This window comes from Sphaerodactylus townsendi, linkage group LG06 (assembly GCF_021028975.2).
Source record: "Sphaerodactylus townsendi isolate TG3544 linkage group LG06, MPM_Stown_v2.3, whole genome shotgun sequence".
Classification (NCBI taxonomy): domain Eukaryota; kingdom Metazoa; phylum Chordata; class Lepidosauria; order Squamata; family Sphaerodactylidae; genus Sphaerodactylus; species Sphaerodactylus townsendi.
The window spans coordinates 49,471,957-49,493,572 of NC_059430.1; the positions used below are offsets into that span (position 1 = coordinate 49,471,957).

At 42.1% G+C, this 21,616-nt stretch overlaps 1 protein-coding gene across 1 annotated transcript in view; it reads left to right on the plus strand.

Annotated features, from left to right (window-relative positions):
- Positions 1 to 21,616, plus strand: part of LOC125435363 (plasma membrane calcium-transporting ATPase 1-like) — a 78,388-nt gene that overhangs the window by 54,120 nt on the left and 2,652 nt on the right. The window contains exons 2-3 of the mRNA XM_048501551.1: positions 8,749 to 9,175; positions 12,953 to 13,150. Coding sequence (XP_048357508.1) covers positions 8,971 to 9,175; positions 12,953 to 13,150 — 403 coding nt within the window. The 5' untranslated portion in view covers positions 8,749 to 8,970. The remainder of the gene's footprint in view (positions 1 to 8,748; positions 9,176 to 12,952; positions 13,151 to 21,616) is intronic.

The following is a 21,616-nucleotide window of genomic DNA, read 5'->3' on the forward strand; positions in this document are numbered from 1 at the left end:
GTTTGGTGCAGGGAGTACTAGGGAGATTTGAGGGTACTAGGGAGTGAAGGAAAAATACTGTATGTGGGGTTCCCTTGTTTAATTCTTTTTTACATCATCTCGTGTCAACACATTTTAAATTTGGTATATATAGAAGAAGAACTTGGTTTTATACCATGCCTTTCTCTCCTGTCAGGAGTCCAATTCAATCTAAAAACCTTTATTAGGTATAAAACCAGAAGTACCATACATTCCAAGTACAATAACAGGATCATTGTTACACATCATGTAGAACACGGATTAAAAATGTGGCAATTGCTTCAGAAATTTCTACATGAGAGCTGTTCAATAGCTTAGACATTTTTAGTTTGTCTGAGAAAAACATAAATTCTAGAGGTAGTCACGCTCCCAGATTGGTTCTGATATCATTATACCTTGAACAGTAAAGCAGGACATGAGGAATTGAGTCCATAGTGTTGGGATAGTACCGATAACAACGCTCACTTCGTGGGATGTTAAGGAAACGACCTTGAAGATAGACAGAGGGGAATGAATTGCACCTTGCTCTGGTCATGACCCATCTGCACTTATAATTGACACTGTCAGGAGTCTCAAAACAGTGTACAAACTGCTTCCCTTCCTCTCCCCACAAGAGACACCCTGTGAGGTAGGCAGCCATTGATAAACTAAATGCTACCAAATCCCCTGGCCCAGATCGCATTCACCCAAGAGTTCTTAAAGAGCTCAAGCATGAAATTGCTGATCTTCTCACTTTAATATGCAACTTATCCCTGAAATCAGACTCTATCCCTGAAGACTGGAAGATGGCCAATGTCACACCAATTTTTAAGAAAGGATCTAGGGGGTACCCGGGAAATCACAGGCCAGTCAGTTTGACATCTGTTCCTGGTAAATTAGTAGAATCTATCATTAAAGATAAAATTATTAAACATGTAGAAAAGCAAGACCTGCTGAGGAAGAGTCAGCATGGCTTTTGCAGAGGCAAATCCTGTCTTACAAACTTTTACTAGAGTTCTTTTGAGGGTGTAAACAGGCATGTGGATAAGGGGGAACCAGTGGACATTGTCTACTTGGATTTCCAAAAGGCTTTTGACAAAGTTCCTCACCAGAGACTATTGAGAAAACTCAGCAAATGAAGGAATAAGAGGGGGAAGTCCTCCCATGGATTTCAAAAAAACTGGTTGAGGAACAGGAAACAAAGAGTGGTGTAAATGGGAAGTTCTCACAATGGAGAGATGTAGGAAGTGGTGTCCCCCAAGGGATCCGTAGATTGGGACCAGTGCTCTTTTAACCTATTCATAAATGACCTGGAAGTAGGGTAGGGTGAAGCGTGGTAGCCAAGTTTGCAGGATGATACCAAATTATGTAGTGTGGTGCAGAACCACAAAGCGATTTCCTCGGGCGTAAGAGCTCCAAGCGGACCTTGATAAATTAGGTGAGTGGGCTCTAGAAATGGCAAATGCAGTTCAATGTAGCAAAATGCAAAAGTGATGCAACATAGGGGCAAAAAATCCGCAAACCCTTTTACATATTACAGGCGCTACAAGGGTCAGCGTGCTATCAGTCACAGACCAGGAAAGGGATTTGGGCGTCTTAGTTGGATAGTTCCATGGGAATGTCAACTCAATGCATGGCAGCTGTGAAAAAGGCAAACTCTATGCTGGGGACTCATTAGGAAAGGAATTAGATAATAACTGCAAAGATTGTCATGCCCTTATATAAAGCAGTGGTGCAACCAAGCATCTTGAGAGAGTACTGTGTCCAGTTCTGGTCGGCCGTGACTTCTCAAAAAAGCGATATTGAGAAGATAGAAAAAGTGCAGAGAAGGGCATCAAGGATGATTGAGGGACTGGAGCACCTTCCCTATGAGGAAAGGCTGTAGCGTTTGGGACTCTTTAGTTTGGAGAGGAGACGGCTGAGGGGGGATATGATTGAAGTCTATAAAAATTATGCATGGGGTAGAAAATGTTGGACAGAGAGGACATTTTTCTCTCTTTTCCTCACAATAGTAGAAAACCAGGGGCATTCGCTGAAAATGCTGGGGAAGAATTAGGACTCGAAGAAAAGGAAACATTTTTCTTCATGCTAACGTGTAGGATTGGTGTTTGGAATATGCTGCTACAGGAGGTGGTGATGGCCACTAACCTGGATAGCTTTAAAAGGGGCTTGGACAGATTTATGGAGGAGAAGTCGATTTATGGCTACCAATCTTGATCCTCTTTGATCTGAGATTGCAAATGCCTTAACAGACCAGGTGCTCGGGAGCAATAGCCGCAGATGGCCATTGCTTTCACATCCTGTATGTGAGCTCCCAAAGGCACCTGGTGGGCCACTGCGAGTAGCAGAATGCTGGACTAGATGGACTTTGGTCTGATCCAGCTGGCTTGTTCTTATGTTCTTATGTTCTCATCTGGAACTGTGTTCTAAATTATTAACATGTAATAAATTGTATTAGATTCAGCTAGATTTTCACACAATCTTAACCATTCTCCAGCCTTCATCGAGTATTTCTTCTACGGGGGGGGGAGGGGAGACATCTTGCATGAGATATGCTCATCATTACTAGTAGGGAGGCAGGACCAATCATAACTCTTTGACATCACTTCCTGTAGAGGTCCTCTGGGTCAAATCCCCTCAGTTTTTGTTCCTTCCTCTGCAGGGTGTGCAGTGTGTTCCATTCGTTTCCTCAGTTGGTATGTCAGTGTGTCTTGTTTCTGTGTGTTAAGTTCTCCCAGGTCTCGAGTGTCTGTGTTAGACCTCTAGAAGCAGGGTGATAGGGAGATAGCAGACGATATGTCTTCACAATCCTTTACCCCTCCCCCCAGGGAGACTTTTCATCCCTCGGCAGCTGAGGGCACGAGTGGAGCGAAGAAGAACAAAAGGAAACAAACAGAAAGATTTTCTCCAGAGTGAATCTCGTCAAAGAAAACCCAGCACAAGGAAGCGGCAGGGCTCGAGGAGGGACCTCCCGCGCCCAAGAAGAACGCATTGCTGCAAGGGATCTGTGCGCCTTCCCAGGACGCTGCCGTGATGGCCGGCTCCCAGCCAAGTTCTTCCATCCCTTCGCGGGATATGGGACTCTTGGCCGAAGAATCGGTCAGGCGAGAAGAGGAAAGCCAGAGTCGCAGCCGACCGAACAGGCAAGTCCCAGACCCTGCTACTAACGCAAGGGGGAGGGACAGCCCTGAGCAGGAGGAGGGGGAAGGGGAATCAATCACCTCCAACCCTGAGCTTTTTGCGCCAGAAAATTAGCCTCCCGCCAATATGGCAATCATGTCTTGGCAAAGCGCTCCCCCTGCTGTCTTTGCAGCACTACTGCAGGAGGAAATAGAGAAAGCCTTAACAGCCAGGAAACGGCTGAGAGATACGGTGCAGGCTCACAGAGCTCAAAATATCCGCCCTTCCAACCCCCCAGGGGGACTTGGACGGGAAGTCATAGAAACCCTGTTGCCTTCCCTGATGAGGAAGAGGACGGGTCAGTTAGAGGCGAACCAGAGGAAATGGATAGGTTCTCGGAGGGAGAAGAAGCATTGGAGGAAATAGCTGAGCAATCTGCTAAACTGTTTAAAAATGAGGACTTACAAATGTTAATTACCAAAACAATTTCAGCTCTGGACCTTAAAGACAGAGCAGATGCAGTAGAATCCGGGACATGTCCAGATGCAGGGACCCCTTCCAAAACTGTTAAAGGTTTCCCAAAAGGAAAAGAGGACTATTTTCCAAAAGATTCAGAGGAAGAAAAAATTTTCCCTGTGCCAGAAAGTTTTATAAAATGTATTAAAAAGGAATGGTTGAACCCAGCCGGCAGGAAGGGTCTCTCTCCATCCTTCAAGAAGACCTACTTGATGCCTGCCCTTTTCCATACCATGCTGCAGAATCCCCCCGTGGACTCACCAGCAGCTATCTTACATTCAGGAGGTTTAGTGGCTAAGGAAGGAGAGGGGAACATCAAGGACCTTCTTGACTGCAGATCAGAAGCTGCCTTACGCAGATCACATGACTGGCTGGCGGCAATAATAAAATCTCTGACCCCACATCCACAGTTTCTAGAGCAGCTATGGCTCAAGAGGATATTAGAGAGACTGCCACCAGAGGAAATGGCCTTAAAAGAGGGGGTAGAGAGAGTACTGATAACCAATGCGTTCATCGCAGATGCCACTATGGAAGCAATTACATTAGCCGCCAGAACCATGGCATCCAACATGGTAGCGAGAAGAAACAACTGGCTACGCCCCTGGCAGGCCCACCTTCTCTCCAAACACATAGTAGCAGCCTACTCATACTTGGGGGGGGGGCACTCTTTGGAAAGGAACTAGATCAGATTCTAGTGGAAACAAAAGATAAAAAGAAAGCCATGCCTAAGTCTATAAAACAGGATAGACCATAAACCCAAAACAGGCCTACCTTCAGATCACACAGAACACTTCCAAGGACCCCCAGGGAAGGTCCACGCCCAACCTGGAATAACCAGAGTTCCTTTCGGGACAGACAAAATTTCCGCACCTTCAACAAACAGGGCAAAAATACCAAACCAAATAGCAATAAGCAATGACGGTTTGGCCCCCCCTGTGGGGGGCCGCCTTGCCTCATTCATCAAAGCGTGGCAGGGCGACCATGCAGACAAATGGGTACAGGAAGTAGTCCAAAAGGGATACATAATAGAATTCTTAAAAATTCCCAAACAACACTTTGTACCATCCCCGCTATCCAAAGACCCACAAAAAGCAAAACAAACCTTAGAGGCATTAAACCACTTGTTGTTGATACAGGCAGTGGAGGTAGTCCCGATGCAGGAAAGACTATTAGGCATCTATTCACACTTCTTTACTATCCCCAAAAAGTCAGGGGACCTCAGGGCAGTGCTGAACCTGAGCTTCCTCAACAAATTCATCAAAGTACCAAAATTCAAGATGTAAACACTCAAGTCCATCTCACTGGCACTCAACCACGGAGATTTTCTCACATCGCTGGATCTGCAAGAAGCCTATCTCCACATCATGATACACCCAGCTCTCAGGAAGTTCCTCAGGTTCACCCTGGGAGATCAACACCTGCAATACAGGACTCTCCCGTTTGGACTGGCAATGGCCCCGAGAACGTTCTCAAAGGTCCTGATGGCACCCATCATTCTCCTCAGGGAGCAGGGAATACACATCTACCCCTACTTGGACGACCTGTTGATCCGATCCAGATCTCACCAACAGGGGATCAAGGATGAAGAAACAGTACAAAAGGTGTTGGAACAACATGGGTTCTTGATAAACAGAGAAAAAAGTTCACTTGTACCAGCGCCACGATTAAATCACTTAGGTGCCACCATAGATACCAAAAAAGACACCCTCTTCATTCCAGAGGAAAAGGTATTAAAAATTCAACAAGCAACCAGGAAAGAGATGGACTTGCAAAGACACTCCTTGATGCATCTCACAAGTCTGCTGGGGCTCTTCATCTCGGTGATAGACCTATCCCAGTGGGCAAGGTTCCATGCCAGACCCCTGCAATTATTCCTGAGACAGTTCCAAAGAGACATCATTCTGAAAAGGGACAGAAAAGTGAATCTGCCTATCGCAGTCAAAACCAGCCTACACTATTGGACTCACCACGCAAATCTCACAAAAGGAAAAAAGTATTTGCACAACCACAGACCGCAAATATTTACGGATGCCAGCCTTTCGGGCTGGGGCGCAACCCTAGGTCAACAATTCATTCAACAAACTTGGTCAAAGCAAAAAGCCAAACTCCTGATAAATCCGCTCAAAACAAGGGCAATCCGACTAGCCCTCAGACATTTTCTACCGCAAATCGAAGGACAGCACGTGATTGTCTGAACCGACAACATCACAGAGAAAATGTATATAAACCAAGGAGGTTCAAGGTCTCGCCGGCTTCACCAGGAAGCAACCAAAATTCTTCAATGGGCAGAACAACACCTCCTCTCACTAGAAGCACAACACATAAAAGGGAAACAACACCAAGGCAGACTGGCTGAGCAGGCAACAAATACAGGAAGGAGAGTGGCATCTGAACCTTATGGTCTTCCGGCAAATTGCCGAAACCCTGGGGTGGCCGATGGTAGACTCCTATTCGCTTGCACACGCAGACAACGCTCAGGTAGAGCGGTTCATGACCAGATTCTTCGACAGCAGAGTGATGGACACGGACGCCCTAACAGCTCCTTGGCCTCAGGGGCTCCTATACGCATTCCCCCCATTTCCATTGATAGCTCATCTCCTAAGGAAGATAAAAGAGGAAAAAGCGATGGTGATCCTGGTTGCACCAAGGTGGCCCAGGAGACCATGGTTCTCGACTATACAGGAAATGACAATAGCTCCATCACTAATGCTGGAGCCAAAACCAGACCTTCTATCTCAGGGCCCCATCAACTTCTGCGACCCAGAATGGCTCAAGCTGACCGCATGGCTTGTGAGCAGAGACATCTGATGCAAAGTGGTTTCTGTACAAAGGTGACAAACACCATTTTGGCAGCACAAAAGAGATCCACCATAAATATATATAATTCATCATGGAAGGCATTCGTGAGGTGGGGCATTAGACATTCAGTGGACCCAGAACATCCGTCATTACTGAACTTATTAGAATTTCTGCAGAGGGGAGTTGATCTAGGACTCCACAGCGCCACCTTGAAAAGACGAATAGCAGCCATAGCTACAGTTTGCCCATATATTGATGGCGTCCCAATTGCCAGGCAAAAAGATGTTATGAATTTCCTGAGAGGAGTTAAGCTGTCACAACCCCCCACAATACATAGATTTCCTTCGTGGAGGTTGCACACGGTGTTAACAGCACTTACGAAACACCCATTCAAACCAATACAAACCTCACACCTAAGATGGGTTAGAATGAAGGCACTATTTCTGATAGCAATAACTTCAGCTAGGAGAGTTTCGGAGTTACAAGCACTATCCACAAATCCAAAGCTGTGCATCTTTCACAAAGATAGGGTCACATTAAGACCAGACCCAGCTTTCATCCCACAAGTCAACACCAGCTTCCATCGAAGTCAGGAGATTACGATTCCAAACTTCTTACCAAACCCAAAACATCCAAAAGAGTACTTATGGCACACATTAGATATCAGAAGAGCACTAAAAGCCTTTCTGAACAGGACGGAGAATCTGAGAAATTCAGAAGCCTTGTTTATTAATATACAACTCCCGAAGATGGGCCTACCTATGTCTAAGGCAGCGGTGAGCTCGACGCTGAAGGCAACCATCATTGAAGCTTACAAAGCTAGTGGATTATCAGTGCCTTCAGGAGTCACTGCGCACTCAATCAGAAGTGCGGCGACCAACGCAGCTTTTTAGGAAACCATATACAAGTGGAGGAAATTTGCAAAGTAGCAACCTATTCATCAGTTTCATCTTTTGTCAAACACTGCAAACTCAATTCCATCGCGGCCTCAGAGGCAGCTTTTGGCAGAAGAGATCTAGAAAACATCATCGAAGATTAATGAGACCCACCCTAATCAGGGGACACCGCTCTGGGAGGTTCCATGCAAGATGTCTCCTCTTCCCCCCCCCCCACCCCAGTAGAAGAGTCCATTGGATACTTACCATGAAGGGCTTTTCTACTGGTGGGAAGGGAAGACATCTTGGTCCCTCCCTAGTTTCTGTTTTTCTCTGATGAAGTTTGTTTCAAACAAAAAGTTTAGAACACCCAGGAGGAACAGTAGGATGGAGCCACAATGAGTTGACAGTTTATGTTTAGAATCTATGTTCATAAGTGTTACCAAAGGAGATGTTGGAATGTTTCTGTTGTATATGTTGTTCCTGTGGTCCTCATTGATACTGCGCTGTCAGACGGAATACTGAGGGGATTTGACCCAGAGGACCTCTACAGGAAGTGATGTCAAAGAGTTTTGATTGGTCCTGCCTCCCTGCAAGTGATGATAAGCATATCTCATGCAAGATGTCTTCCCACCAGTAGAAAAGTCCTTCACGGTAAGTATCCAATGGACTCTTCTATGCAACTTCCATGTATCCCAACTCAGCATTTTTAGTGGTTAAAGGGGACACTCCTCTCCTTTTTTCACCATCAAAAAATATGACTGAGATCCAACCTGCTGTTCACATCTGAAAACTGGACTACTTTAGTTAGAATTAATATTTTTGCAACAATTAATCATTTGTTAATGACAGTATATCTGGTAGACTAACATGTGGGTCATAATACTGTGGTTAACCAGCCCCAAATCAGTTATTTACTTACGTGCCTTTGACTTGTGCAAACTAAGATATTTCTTAATGGAAAACACTGTATTCCTGTACTTCCAATCAGAAACTTGTATGCTGAGTAAATGTGCTCAGTGCATATGTGTACAAAGACTGATTCAGTCATGGTATCGCTACTGACTGCATGGATTTAGGTCCTGTCTTTCCTGTAATGGAAGGTGCTTTTGTCACCTGAAGAAGTGGGAAGCTATTTTCACCGGTTCCTCATTCCAATTGTAGACTTCCACTTCTTTCCACCATTTTTTTCCCAAATATCCACCAGTCCCTGAGGGTAGGATGTTGAAGGACCTGGCAGACATAGTGGGAACAGAAAGATCAAAATTCAGAAAGCATGACATCAGTGTTTTGGCCTAAAGCAAACATGGTGCAGTATCTGTATAAAACATTTTGCTTTTCCATTTTTAGTAATTAGTGTTAATTCTTGGAAGTGTGATATAGAAGTTTTGTAACAGGTGTTGAGCCTTGTCATTATAAGATTTTTTTTCTCTTCTTGCAGGTTGTATTCCCCTTCTATCTGGAATGAAGGACCATCTATGGGATTGTACTCAAGATAATGTTCCTGGAAACGTATCCAATGGCATTCTCTTTTTTTGAGTGATTTATATCTGCTCTTTTGATGGTTTTCATACCTGAAGGATTTATTTTCCTTGTGGAAATATTTAAACTATAAAATTGCTCCTTGGTGGAAACTATTTCCTCCATTTGAATACTGTACATCATGGGAGACATGGCCAACAACTCGGTAGCATACAGTGGCGTAAAATACTCTATGAAAGATTCAAATCATGGAGACTTTGGAATCACACTTGAAGAGCTTCGTGATCTTATGGAATTGCGTGCTGCAGATGCTTTGCATAAAATACAAGAATGCTATGGGGATGTGTATGGAATCTGTGCAAGATTGAAAACTTCTCCAAATGAAGGTAAGGATTGCTCTGTCAGGGGCACGTTAAGATATTGTAAGCTTCTCAGTTTGTAAACAGAGTGGCTGTTCTGACTTCAAGAAGTACAATGGGAAGTTGGTATAAACTATATTTGATTGGTTTATTAACTAGTAACCTAGTTCTAAAATAAATTGACAAATGGTAATTGAAACTTTGTTGTTTTCTCTCTCGGGCAGGGGTCTGCAACCTGTGGCTTTCCAGATGTTCATGGACTACAAATCCCATCAGCCCCTCCCAGCATGGCCAATTGGCCGTGCTGGCTGGGGCTGGTGGGATTTGTAGTCCATGAACATCTGGAAAGCCACAGGTTGCAGACCCCTGCTCTAGGGCTTTCTGACTGATGATGAGGGGGCAGTTGAAATTGGCCTTGACAAAATAATGTTTATTGAATTTGAAACTTAATAGTAAAGGCTTGCTTTAGAGCTTGTGTTCTTTTGCTTCTTCCCAGAAGTCTGGAGTTACAGGTCTTACAAGTATCAGGATGCTGTGCATTATAAAGTCAGTATGTTAAATGCTTTTATAAAGTTGTGGCTGTGATGTCTAAAAACATAAACATTATACATTTTTAAAATGAAATCTACAAAATGTTGACTTGGAATGAAATCTAGAAAATATTGACTTTCATACTCTGTTCTTCCTTTGAGCCAGAGGACAAATTCTGGGTGCTTCCCACTAACCAATAAGGAAGACAGAAACTAATTCTTCTTCCTGTTTGGTTTGGGATGATTTCTCCCTTTGTCTCAATTCTTTTCTTTCCTCACAGGGAGTTGTAACTAGCTTTTTTCTCTTTCTGCTTATTCTTACCTTAATTTCTTCTATTCCATTCCCTTTCTTTACCTTGCCTCCTCTGGATTGTCCCTATTTTTTATGATTCCCATTGGGATTGAGGGAAGGTTAAGATTCCTCTGGCTCTGATCAGATCCTGGGAGGCTTGTAAAGCATTTCTCTGGGCTTCCAAACTAGAACTGAGGTTATGCAGCACGGCTTCTTGTCAGAGGATGATTTCGAGGCTCCGATAATAGCGGAAGCCAAAGAAGTTTTGAGCCAGGCAAGCACAGCCCACTCATGGGCTGCTTCTGCCTTGGCCATCTTTTCTGAATTGCAGGTATGTTGTGGCTCTGCAGAGCACGCCAAAAAGCAGTCCCAATCTCCTGAACTCATAAGCAGGCACTGAGGACCCAGAGGAAGCTCTACTCACAAAGATGCATACAGAGTGACCCTTTCCACCAGTGCAGAGGGCCTACTCAGAGTAGGAACAGTGACAGATCCCCGATCCAGTAACACTCCTTTGGTTTGTCCTGCTCCTCCCACTCCCAACTTGTCTGCTTACATTAGGGAGGAGAGGTTAAACTTTTGACAGCAGCAGGTTGCTTGCTTTCTACCAGCACAGGGGATTAGTTTCCCCTCTTCTTCAGCCTGTTCCAGTCACTCCAGTGCCAACAGAGTCCTTTGTGGGAGTGTGGGGACTGGCTAGCAGATGGCCCTCTAAGAGCCACTCAGAAGCACAGAAGAGTAAGTCCAGACGGAGCCCCTTCTCTGTCTTCAGCCAGTGACTCTGAGTCCAGAGAAGGAGAGTTCTTGTCTCATGGGAGTAGGGGAAGAGATCCAAGTCTTCAAACAGTTCCTTATATCACAAACTCTTAAATCGCTTACTCTGGGAATTTTATAAGAAATGGGTTTTAAAATATTATCTGATTTATTTTTCCCTGGTTTGTGAAATTTGGAATGTTTTTGTGTCCAGATGTAATCCTGAATGCTGAATCTAATTTGAAATTCATATGAGCAAGTTATACAAATTGCACATATGTATATTATGCCCATCTCAGTCCCAAAAAACCAGGCAGACACAAAAATGTTAAATGGAAATAGTTTGCAGGATATTAGAATTATGCAAGTGAGAAATTTATTTCAGATGAGGGCTTTTTTCTTGGGTTAGAGTAACTGCCTCCAGAGAAATCATATTTGTGATATTTGCCAGGAGGACAGCATTTTTGCCCAGAAAGAGCTTTGCATGCTGACATCTGTGAGGAGCAACTTGACTACAGTACTTGGTCAACTGCTAATCTTTCTGGTAGATTGCTATATACTAATTTCCTAGTAACTGAAAACATGTACTTTTGACCATGCCTGTAGTAGGAAAAATCAATTTCTTACAGAGGGTTTTTTTTTTTTTTTGTGGTGTTAAAATTAAGAGCTCCACTTGCAACCGTGAATGTTAGAAATGTTATAAATCTCTCATTACGGTTAGCAAGGAAAAGCCAGGCTTGGCGTAGTGGTTAGAATATCAGAGTAGGACCTGTGACAACTGGATTCACATCACTGCTCTGGCGTAGAAGTTTGCTGGGTAACCTTGGACACATCAAAATCTTTCAGCCTAGGATTGCTCCCAGGATGGGTGGTTGTGAAGATGAAGTAGAAGATGGGAGAATGATGTGATAAACTGCTTTGAGCCCCAAGTAAGGAGAAAAATAAGATACACATCATTGAAAATACTGTACCCCTTTCCCCAAGCATCTTTTGGGGTTTCTTTATCTAGACAAAATCTTTCTGAATCCCTTTCTTCACTTATGTTGGGGTGGGGAAATTAGACAGACACTTTGACTAAAACTCCTTGTCAGACCTGGTCTGAGTTGTCCAGATTGAAAGACATAATTTCTATTTTCTTGACAGTTGGTAATTATAGCAGAGAGATCAAGATAGATTTAAATATCTGCAAAGCTTTCCTTGTCAAAGTGTCCCAAAGTGAAGCATATGACATTCTCGTGTATAGACACAACTATAAATATAGATGAAAAGGAAAGCCTCGCTGTAGTGCTGTTTCTAGAAGATCAGATGATGCCGTCCTTAAGAATGGGAAATGATGATATGTGCAAAGGAAGGATCAAGACTATTTCCAGCAGATGCTGTAGACTTTACAAAATCTGGCTGGCCTCACATCTTGAAATAATGGAGTAATCCTGCAAGGATTTTTTCTGCCATTAGGTCATCATTCTACAATAGCCTCCTTAGATGATAGATCCAGCAGTTGCCTAGCTGTTGGCAGATGGTGGTACCTGAAAGCAGATACCAACCTGCAGAACTTTGTCTATCCATTTCCATTCACTTTTGGTTGAACTGGAATTTGGTGCTTCTCTTTGACATGATGCAATTGTTCTCTTTCCATATAATGGGAATAGGCCGAAAGAATGTTGGCCTCATGTTCACTAGTTTCACTATGCTTTGTGGAAAACAAAGACCCCCTTAAGATGATGTGAACATTGCTGAAATCCAGTTGTAGAGGAAACCAAACTCCCTCATCAGAATTATAAATAACATGTTTAATCCTCCTGCTTATGATGGCAATTTCAGATTTTTCTAAAGAACTGAAATTATTTAAAGCAAACACTGGGATGGAGAAGAGAATTGGATAGATGTTTATATAAAATACATTGGCTTTTTTGGAAATCATACTCTCAACTTTGTAATATATGATGGTGCAAAATTTGGGGGGAAAGGCACTCAATAGATGAGTAGCACTTTGGTTAGCCAAAATCTGGATGTAGTTTGTGCAGCCATCCTCTGCTGTGCTAGAAAACAGCACCTTCTGATGTTGTATGAGTCCCTCAATATTGTGATGCAATTAAATACAAGTAGAGCAATTAATGTAGCATGCATATAGAAGATTTTCATAGAACTGCAAGTGTCGAGGTTCTTATTGAGAGATGATGTACAAGTCAACAAACTACTCTAAAATAAATTTCTCTTCCTAATATTTAGGCTTAAGTGGAAACCCTGCAGATATAGAAAGGAGAGCAGCTGTGTTTGGGAAGAATTTTATACCTCCTAAAAAGCCAAAAACATTTCTTCAGTTAGTATGGGAAGCATTACAAGATGTTACGTTAATTATATTAGAAATTGCAGCCATAGTATCATTGGGCCTTTCTTTTTACCAACCTCCAGGAGGAAATGACGCATGTAAGTAAACCATCAATTTTTTAAAATCTTAATTCATGTGTACTGTTTAACATATTTCACAGTTTTTGTATTGGGTTGTACTAAAGAGCACAATATTGTTTGGGCCCCAGGACTATTTTGAGAACATGATGCAAGTACCAGCTTTTATTGCATACAAAATAAATTTCACCACATGCACTTAAACTTTAATCTTCTTGTTTCACTTTTTTATAATTTGAGTCTGGAAAGCAAGCTGGTTATTTGACCTTTTTCCTTGGAGTTTTTTCTGCAATGATACAATTATTTTCAATGACTATACATTCTTTTAATTACAGGTTGTAAACATTTTTCACATTTTTTTGTTTTACAGCTGTATATAGATCCCATTTCTGTAGGACCTTCTGTTTATTTATTCTGTTATTTAGCAAAGATTGGGGAATTGGGTTATGATAGTCACTCCTTGAACATGCTAACCTTCACTGAGACATTCACCCTCATCAAAGAGCGGCTACTAGCAATGGATTACCAACAATTGCAGAGCTTGGCCAATAAATCCTGTTCGCCAACTAACGTGGCAATTCCATTTGTGCAGGGAAACCCAGCCTACTATATTGCAGTGCTTACCAACCCTATATATAGGAGAGCCTATATGCTGGCTAGATTTAACATTATGCCATCCCCGCTCCATAGAGGAAGACTCAAGGGTCTACCGAGCGATAAGAGGCTTTGCCCCTGCAGTCCAGGGCAGCTGGATTTCATTCCGCACATTCTTCTCCACTGCCCATTTTACCAGAATCTAAGATCCAGCTTATTATCACAGGTTATTGACCCTATAAAAACCCATACAGAAGCTAGACAAAGTAAATATGTTTTTAAACTGTAATAATTTCAACTGTTGTCTCACAGTGGCAAAGTTCCTGGCTGAAGTTTGTAAACTGAACTTATGATTTAATGTGAAGTTTTATCTTATAAGTTTAACTGTATTTAACTGTTATTTACATTTATGTTAACTTGTAGGTTTTTTTTCTTATTTGAGAATTCAGGATTATTACAGGAGATGAGTGCAACAAAACATTGTGTTTTTGTTTTTGCCTTGCCAGTGGATGACTACAGGAGTTGGCTTCTTCTCACTTTTGTAGTAATCCCAAGGGCTGTTGAGGAAAGTGGTCTTCCATGTACTCCTGCCACCCTTGTCTCCTGAACATACTATGCAGTATAGGTCACCTATACTATACTGCATAGTATGTTTTTTTTCTTATTTGAGAATTCAGGATTATTACAGGAGACGAGTGCAACAAAACATTGTGTTTTTGTTTTTGCCTTGCCAGTGGATGACTACAGGAGTTGGCTTCTTCTCACTTTTGTAGTAATCCCAAGGGCTGTTGAGGAAAGTGGTCTTCCATGTACTCCTGCCACCCTTGTCTCCTGAACATACTATGCAGTATAGGTCACCTAAACATTGTTTTGGCTTTTGACTTCAGTGTTTGGGCATATATAGATGACTTTTTTTTCAGGATTTTCAATTTCCTGGGTTACCATTATATGCTGTCTGATCTGCATGATACATGATTGTTACAGCTAAGTATAGGATTCAGAAGTGGTCATATACACTTTTGCTACCATCAGTATGGTGAAAAAATGGAAAGAAAGATCCCAAAGCTGTTTGAACTCAGTATGCCATAATTGTGGTGTTCATTTCTCCTCTGTGAGATGAGAAAAAGAAATAGAACTCACTCCTAATTATAGCTGCTTCTGATAACAGAACACTATGGTAAAATAACACTTTGTACATCTGTTTTGTACTGAGCAGTGATGTAGGGCTGAATTTTCTGGTGCTATTTTTTTCATGGAAAAAATCCACCTGGTACTTGTTTATCTACAATTGTCAGAGCTGGTATGTTGCAGATTCCTTAGGTTAGATGGACTGAATGTGGATTATAAAGCATGAGCATATCCCAGTGATGGTACATGGTGGTGATTTCCTCATTGGTGATTAATCCTGGAATAGTCACCCTCGAGATCTCCTCACAGCCGAACCATGGACACAGATCAGTCCCATTTCTGGCACTCCCCCTGCCTCCCCCCCCAAAAAAAATCACAGGATTTTCCTGGACCTGCTTGTATATGCACCTTTTTGAAAATGCACTCCAATGGGAGCTAATAGGAGATGGGGGCTACACATTTGAGGGTCCAGAACGTTGGCCCCCATGAACCAAACTTCACCAAACCTGGGTGGTATCATCAGGAGGGTCTCCTAAAGATACCCTGAAATTTTGGTGCTGCTAGCTTAACAATTGCACCCCTGACAGCAGGCACCCCCCACCCCCAGGGCTAGATGTCTTCACTAGAAACATGCTGCAGTGAGGATGTTGGAGCCTGGATGAAAAGGTGCCGATTCTTTTGAAACTTGGTGTATCTAGATTAAATTTTCAGAGGGAATTTGGCCAGTGTATTAGCTGTCTTTTGCAAACTTTAAATTTGCATCAGAAAATTTTCCCAGAAAACCTACTAGTATTTGCCATGATAAACTCACAGTCCAATGGGAAAACGTGCATCTCCAGACACGCAGTGGGCATGCACCAGGACTCTTGCTCAGTGACTAGGGTCTCCCCTTTAGAGGCATAGTCTTAGCTGTAGAAGTTGTGGCTGAGCTGACATGCTAGTTAAATGTGACTCAAATATTTGCCTTCATTTCACTCCTAAATGTCTCTTGAATGATTGTTTCTGAATCAGTACCTTTCCTCTTAGTAGGCAAATAGTTGATCAACTAAATTGAGATATCATATTTCTAAAGTACGTTCTGCTTTCAAAGCAAACCACTAATTTGAATATTGTTACTTTGGGGGCACTTATAGTAGACCATTCCTATTTGTGGGGATCTGTTCCCAAGATCATAATACGTCAAAATCTACAAATACTAGGAAACAGGTCTGCTGCCCTCCAGTATCAAAACAATCAAATTTCCTGCAAAACAACCACAAATAAGATATGAATGGCAAGAATCTAGCATATTTATTTAGCTTTTAACCTCACCATATTATCTCATTGAGCCTTCAGGGTAACCTATGATAAAGCAGGTGGCCCTCCTAAACTTAAACTATCAGACAATAAACTCATAATCCAAAAACATTCACACTGCAGATCACACAAAGGTAATGAACTAGATGGACATGGATACATATTTTTAATCTGTGTTCCCAGTTAAAGATCTTACCCCTCAAAAGCCTGTTTGAAAAATGGCAACCCATACTAGATGTAAAATATGTCAGCAGGTTTGTAACTCAAACACTTCTATATGGAGACAGTGTGGTGGGCTGCTCAGTCACTGAAGTTCTCAATCCAGGAGATTGATCTCATGGAAGCATACCTACACATGCTGATCTATCTGGGCCATTGCAGATTTCTCAGATATTCCTACCAAAACCAGCATTTCCAATTCAGAACTTTGGATTCTCAAGTGTTCTCTAAAATTCTGAGGACTACTGGCCCTTGCCTGAAGGCAGGAAATCCCAGGTCCACCTGTACCTGGACAATATTCTGATTTGAACGAGAAAGATGTCAAGGACACAAACATGATAATATAAATGTTTGAAAATCAGTTACCTTTTGAATAGAGACAAAGGTTCCTCATATGTAACATCCACATAGGAAATCGAAGTATGACTGGGTGGGTAGCTTCTCTGTGCCACCCCTTTTAGGAATAAGACAATGTATGGATTCTTAGTTCGAGGAGCTTCTGTGGTACTCCTGTGGAGTACCTGTGGAACTGTTGTCACTATAGCTGCCGCCTGGTGATGCAGTGCAGAGGCCCTCAATTGCTGATGGACCCCACTTTGAATGAAGGCTAACAACTGTCCTAACCCCAGGTTTAAAGAATCAACCTGGTTGCACTGACACCATCTTACAAAGGCTTTCTACTAAGTGTTGTATATACATCAGGTACATGGTTTTCTGGAGGTCATGATGGTTTCAGCCACTTCTGGATCATAACAGATCTAGCAACCCACTCCTTTCAAGGGCCACATGATTAGATGCAACCATTCTTGATCCAGGTGCTAGACTGGACCTTGCTGTATCATGTTCTGGCTCACAGGAATGTGTCAAGGCTCTTGTACTGAAAGTTTCATTAGGGATGAGAACCAGGGGCTGTGATATCATTCTGAAGCCACAAATAGCTCTGCCTGTGGGTGATGTATCTGGAAAATAATCGTGGTACTAAATAATTGGAGACCAAAGAAAAAAGGTCCATGCTTGGAACACTGAATCTGCTCACAGTCACTTGAATTGACTCCTTGATGGACCACTCGCTCATTCTCATTCATGGTTTGTCAGCTTAACTAGCCTGCTTGAGTGTTGAATGATCCCTGAGTATTCTCTGTGGAGATTGACTGCAGGTACATTTGTGCCCAGAATAGAATCCTTTGCATTTCCTGATGCACGACAGAAGACTTGGATCCCTCCATTGGGTTGATGTGGGCCTTGGCTGATACATTATTAGTTCTGAAGAGGATATTCTGGCCTCCAGATTTTATGATTGAAAGCATATGAGCATCATCCTTATAGCCCTGAGTTCCAGGACATTGATGCTCAGGCTCTTTTCTTCCTTTATTCTGATGCCATGTCTTGATTAATCTTGTAAGGATGCTGCCCAATCAGTCAGACTGGCATCTGTGAAAACCTGTACCATATTCTTCTGGGCTTGGTCTACCAGATCATGCTTTGTCTGACGAAGGTTGTTAGGGTCAACAACTTGTCCCTTTTCTGTATGGTTGCCATCTGGTGGGGTTGCAGGAGCTACTGGAGAGGTCTAGAGTGCAGATGAGCCCAGGGGACTGATCCTCTGCACTATATCAGAAAACCCTGTAGTGGGATCCAGGACATTAACTTTTATGACTGGAGATGTTCTTGGCCAAGCTTAATATCTTGTTGACTTTTTCCTCTGGAAAAATAACTTCTTCTTTTAGGTGTCTATGATGACCCCTTGGTGCTGTTGCCTATGTAGGAGGGAGTTTCTGACCTAAACCGAATATGTGCAGGGAAAGGGGCAACCCATTGGCTAAAGAGATATTCTGTCTGTTGTCATAACATGAGTAACTCTTGATAGAATAAACAAGCAATGGGGACATCATTCAACAAGCATATAGTTGCATAGAAAGAACCAGGTGAGAAAAGTACTTTGAAACTAAGGGGTCATCACAAATGGGGACAACTGCCTCTTATGTAACTTGAGTGCTGCTTGTAGGACCATAAGGGTTAAAATCAGCACTTTGAATTGTACTAGGAAACTGATTTGGAGACAGTGTAGCTGTTCTAGTATGGGCATGATATGCTGCTTTAGGCTTTTCAATTAACACTGTTTGCTGCATTTTTAACTTCAAAGGCAGCCCAATATACCATTTACCAAGGCACTCAGCATAGAGGTACTGTTACTGTGGTCTAGAAGCAACAGCAGCTGGCATACCAGCCTAAAAAGGTAAAGCAATCCTGACCATGTCTTCTACCAAAGATTCCAGGGACAACACATGATAATAGTCTAAGAATACTCCCAGTTTTGCATGTCTGATCCTTTAGAGAATAACCCACTCAAAACTAGATCACTACCATTTCCCACATCAGTAGACCCATATTATTACCAGCATGAATTCATTATGTTAGTTTGTTGAACCTAATTCAGTCAGTCACTGACCAGACACAAGTTGAATAATTCCACTGCCTCATCTATTATTGTTTCATCCAAATCTCTGGAAAACTTATCCTATTGTCTTCAGGTAGCTATTGGAGTGACAATGATGTAGAACTTCGTTGACCATCACAGGAGCAATAGTTGCCTAGTTCTACCTTCTGAAACCTTCCTGACAAGAACATAGATGTCTTTAAATCAACTCTGCATTCCAGGAGCATACCATGATTTAAAAAAATGCTGACAAGTACAAGAAAAACTGACAGGCACATTCTTCCTGTCTTCTAGTGTAGAACATCCTTTGAACATCCTTCTAGTGTAGAATATCCCATGGGTGACCGTGGGAATTTCAGATCAAAATGAGGGTTGTGAATCAGACCAGTAGAGAGTTTTCTGCACATCTGTTCTCAACCATCTCCCTATTTTTCAGAAAGAGATTAATACTTAACTCATAAGAATACATGTGTCTGTGATTTTCAGAATCTAATCAGAATCTACTGGAGTATGGATTTGGGCCCCTGTCAGAATGGATAGGAGGCAGGCCTCGACAGAAGCTTCCCTTTTAGGATTAATTGTGTGTCTGTTCTCTCCCTGCTCCCCACTCACCCTACTGATCCATCTTTACATTTAAAGGTCTTCTGAATGACGAGCTTAATCTTAGAGCTGGGTAATCTTTCATATAAGTAATCTTATGTTTGGATGGCTTGTACTGAGTTTTTACTTCATTCATGCCCTGCCTTTCACCCCAGTGGAGACCCAAAGCAGTTTGCATGAATTTCCTCGCTACTATTATAGCCACACAACAACCTGTGGGGTAGGTTTTGTAGAACATGTGAAACTGGCCCAAGATCACTCAGCAGGCTTTCATAGCAGAGAAAGGTCTTGAAAATCTGAGCCTCCCAGATGCTAGGCCAACACTCTAGTCACTATATCACAAAAACTACTGAATGCTGTAATAAGTTAACCTACTTGCACCTCTTCTGTGGACTTATTGCTTAATATTTAGAATTTGCTGACATAACATGAACAAGAACCTATTATAGCCTTTTCAGGATAAGTCTGATAGTGCGGTCACATGTTTTCTGACCGAACTTGGAGTGAAGTGTGCTTGCATTGTAAAAAAAAGTTCAGTTCTCTGCAGCAGTGTAAACCCTTATTTAATTGCCGCTTCCTTTGAAACCATTATCTTCTGCAGTGGGGAACAGAGCACTTTGGTAAATAGCATTTATAGTTCTTGCTACAGGAAAGAAAATGGCAGGCACAACTTTACAAAAAGGCAAGTCTCGCTAATAGGTGTCCAAAGCACTATAAATGTTATTTTACAAAAGTGCTCTGTTCCCCATTGCAGATTAATAATGGTTTTGATGGAAGCGGCACTTAAATAAGAGTTTACACTGCTGCCAGAGAACTGGAGTTGAGGAGTGGAGCGGGGAGGGGAATGGCAGACACTAGGACCTGGTGGAGCATACCAACATAAAGAAGGTCGAGGAGGATATGGCAAATTGATTCACCCATCTCTTGTCATCTTTATGTTGAAAAGGGGATAATAATAAAGACATAAGCTAAATCAATCTTTTACACTCAGAACTTTGGAAAGTAAAACACTGGATAGAACATGATCAGACAGTCTCACACATGAAGCCTCCTTACACTGAAATCAGGCCATTGGTCAATCATACTCAAAATTCTTTTCATACTGTTTCATTTGGTACTTATGATGAAAGAGGTTAATTTAGACTTTTATCACTTGTAGACACCAAGCACATGCAGTTATTGTAGCATCCTGCCGAGATAGCATTGTTAGGCCCCATTACATATTACCTTTTGATGTGTAACTGGTGAATTTGGATACAAAAATCAGTTCTGTGTTATTGGTGTCCCATGATCAGAATGAGGTGATTAAGCAGTTGTTGATCTGAACCGCTCCTTTACTGTCAGTATTCTGTTATTTTAGCAGTGAGAACTTGTAGAGGGAATTTTTAAAAATCTTTCTGGTTCCCTTACATGCAGCACTGAACAGATACATGAATGCAACAAAGTTCCCACTACTTCTGCTTTAGAGCCTATTTATCTGTGTAATTAAAATATTTTCTGTTGCTCATGGCATTGTTTCCTGCTGCTTTTGTTGGGGTGAGGGAACAAAGGAGGAGAAATACTCTGCCATATCAAACGTATTTGTCCTCAGTCATGAACAGCCGGTCTTCCACATACAGTATAGTGGGGGTGGAATTTCTTTGAGGATTAGAAATCAGTTCATAGATGGCAATAAACTTGCATAAATGAGCTTTATATAAATGTGAAATAGTAGTGTGACCCTCTCACTTGATTTCCCTATCCTGGGGCATTCCAAATTGCCCCAGAGCAGAGTAGAGTAGGTTCAAGTAGTTTTAAGCAGTTCACAGAACCACCAGACATTCCATTTGCCCTACCTGTAGAATGTGCTCAGAGGCAAATTATAAGATATTTGTATCATGCAAACCACTTGATTTTCTGTGTCTGTGTTTTCTTAACTCCAAGAGCTCTAAATCTAGTATGAGATAAGATGAGAGAATTTGAACAAAGGCCTGATTTCAAGCTTTGCTGCCTTTCCCTTCACTCTTATTGTGTGCATTTAATCTGAATAATCCTCCAGTAGTTAAACTCAGTGGAACCTTACTACTTTTGATTCCTCCATAATATGAAAGCTAGTTGGAAAGTATCTTAAGCTGGAAGCATCAAAATTCTTGAATAAGCTACTGGGTATATATAATTAAGTAGAAGAATCAAGGTTTGGATCTTTCTTGTCTGTTCTCAGATTTAAAATAGAG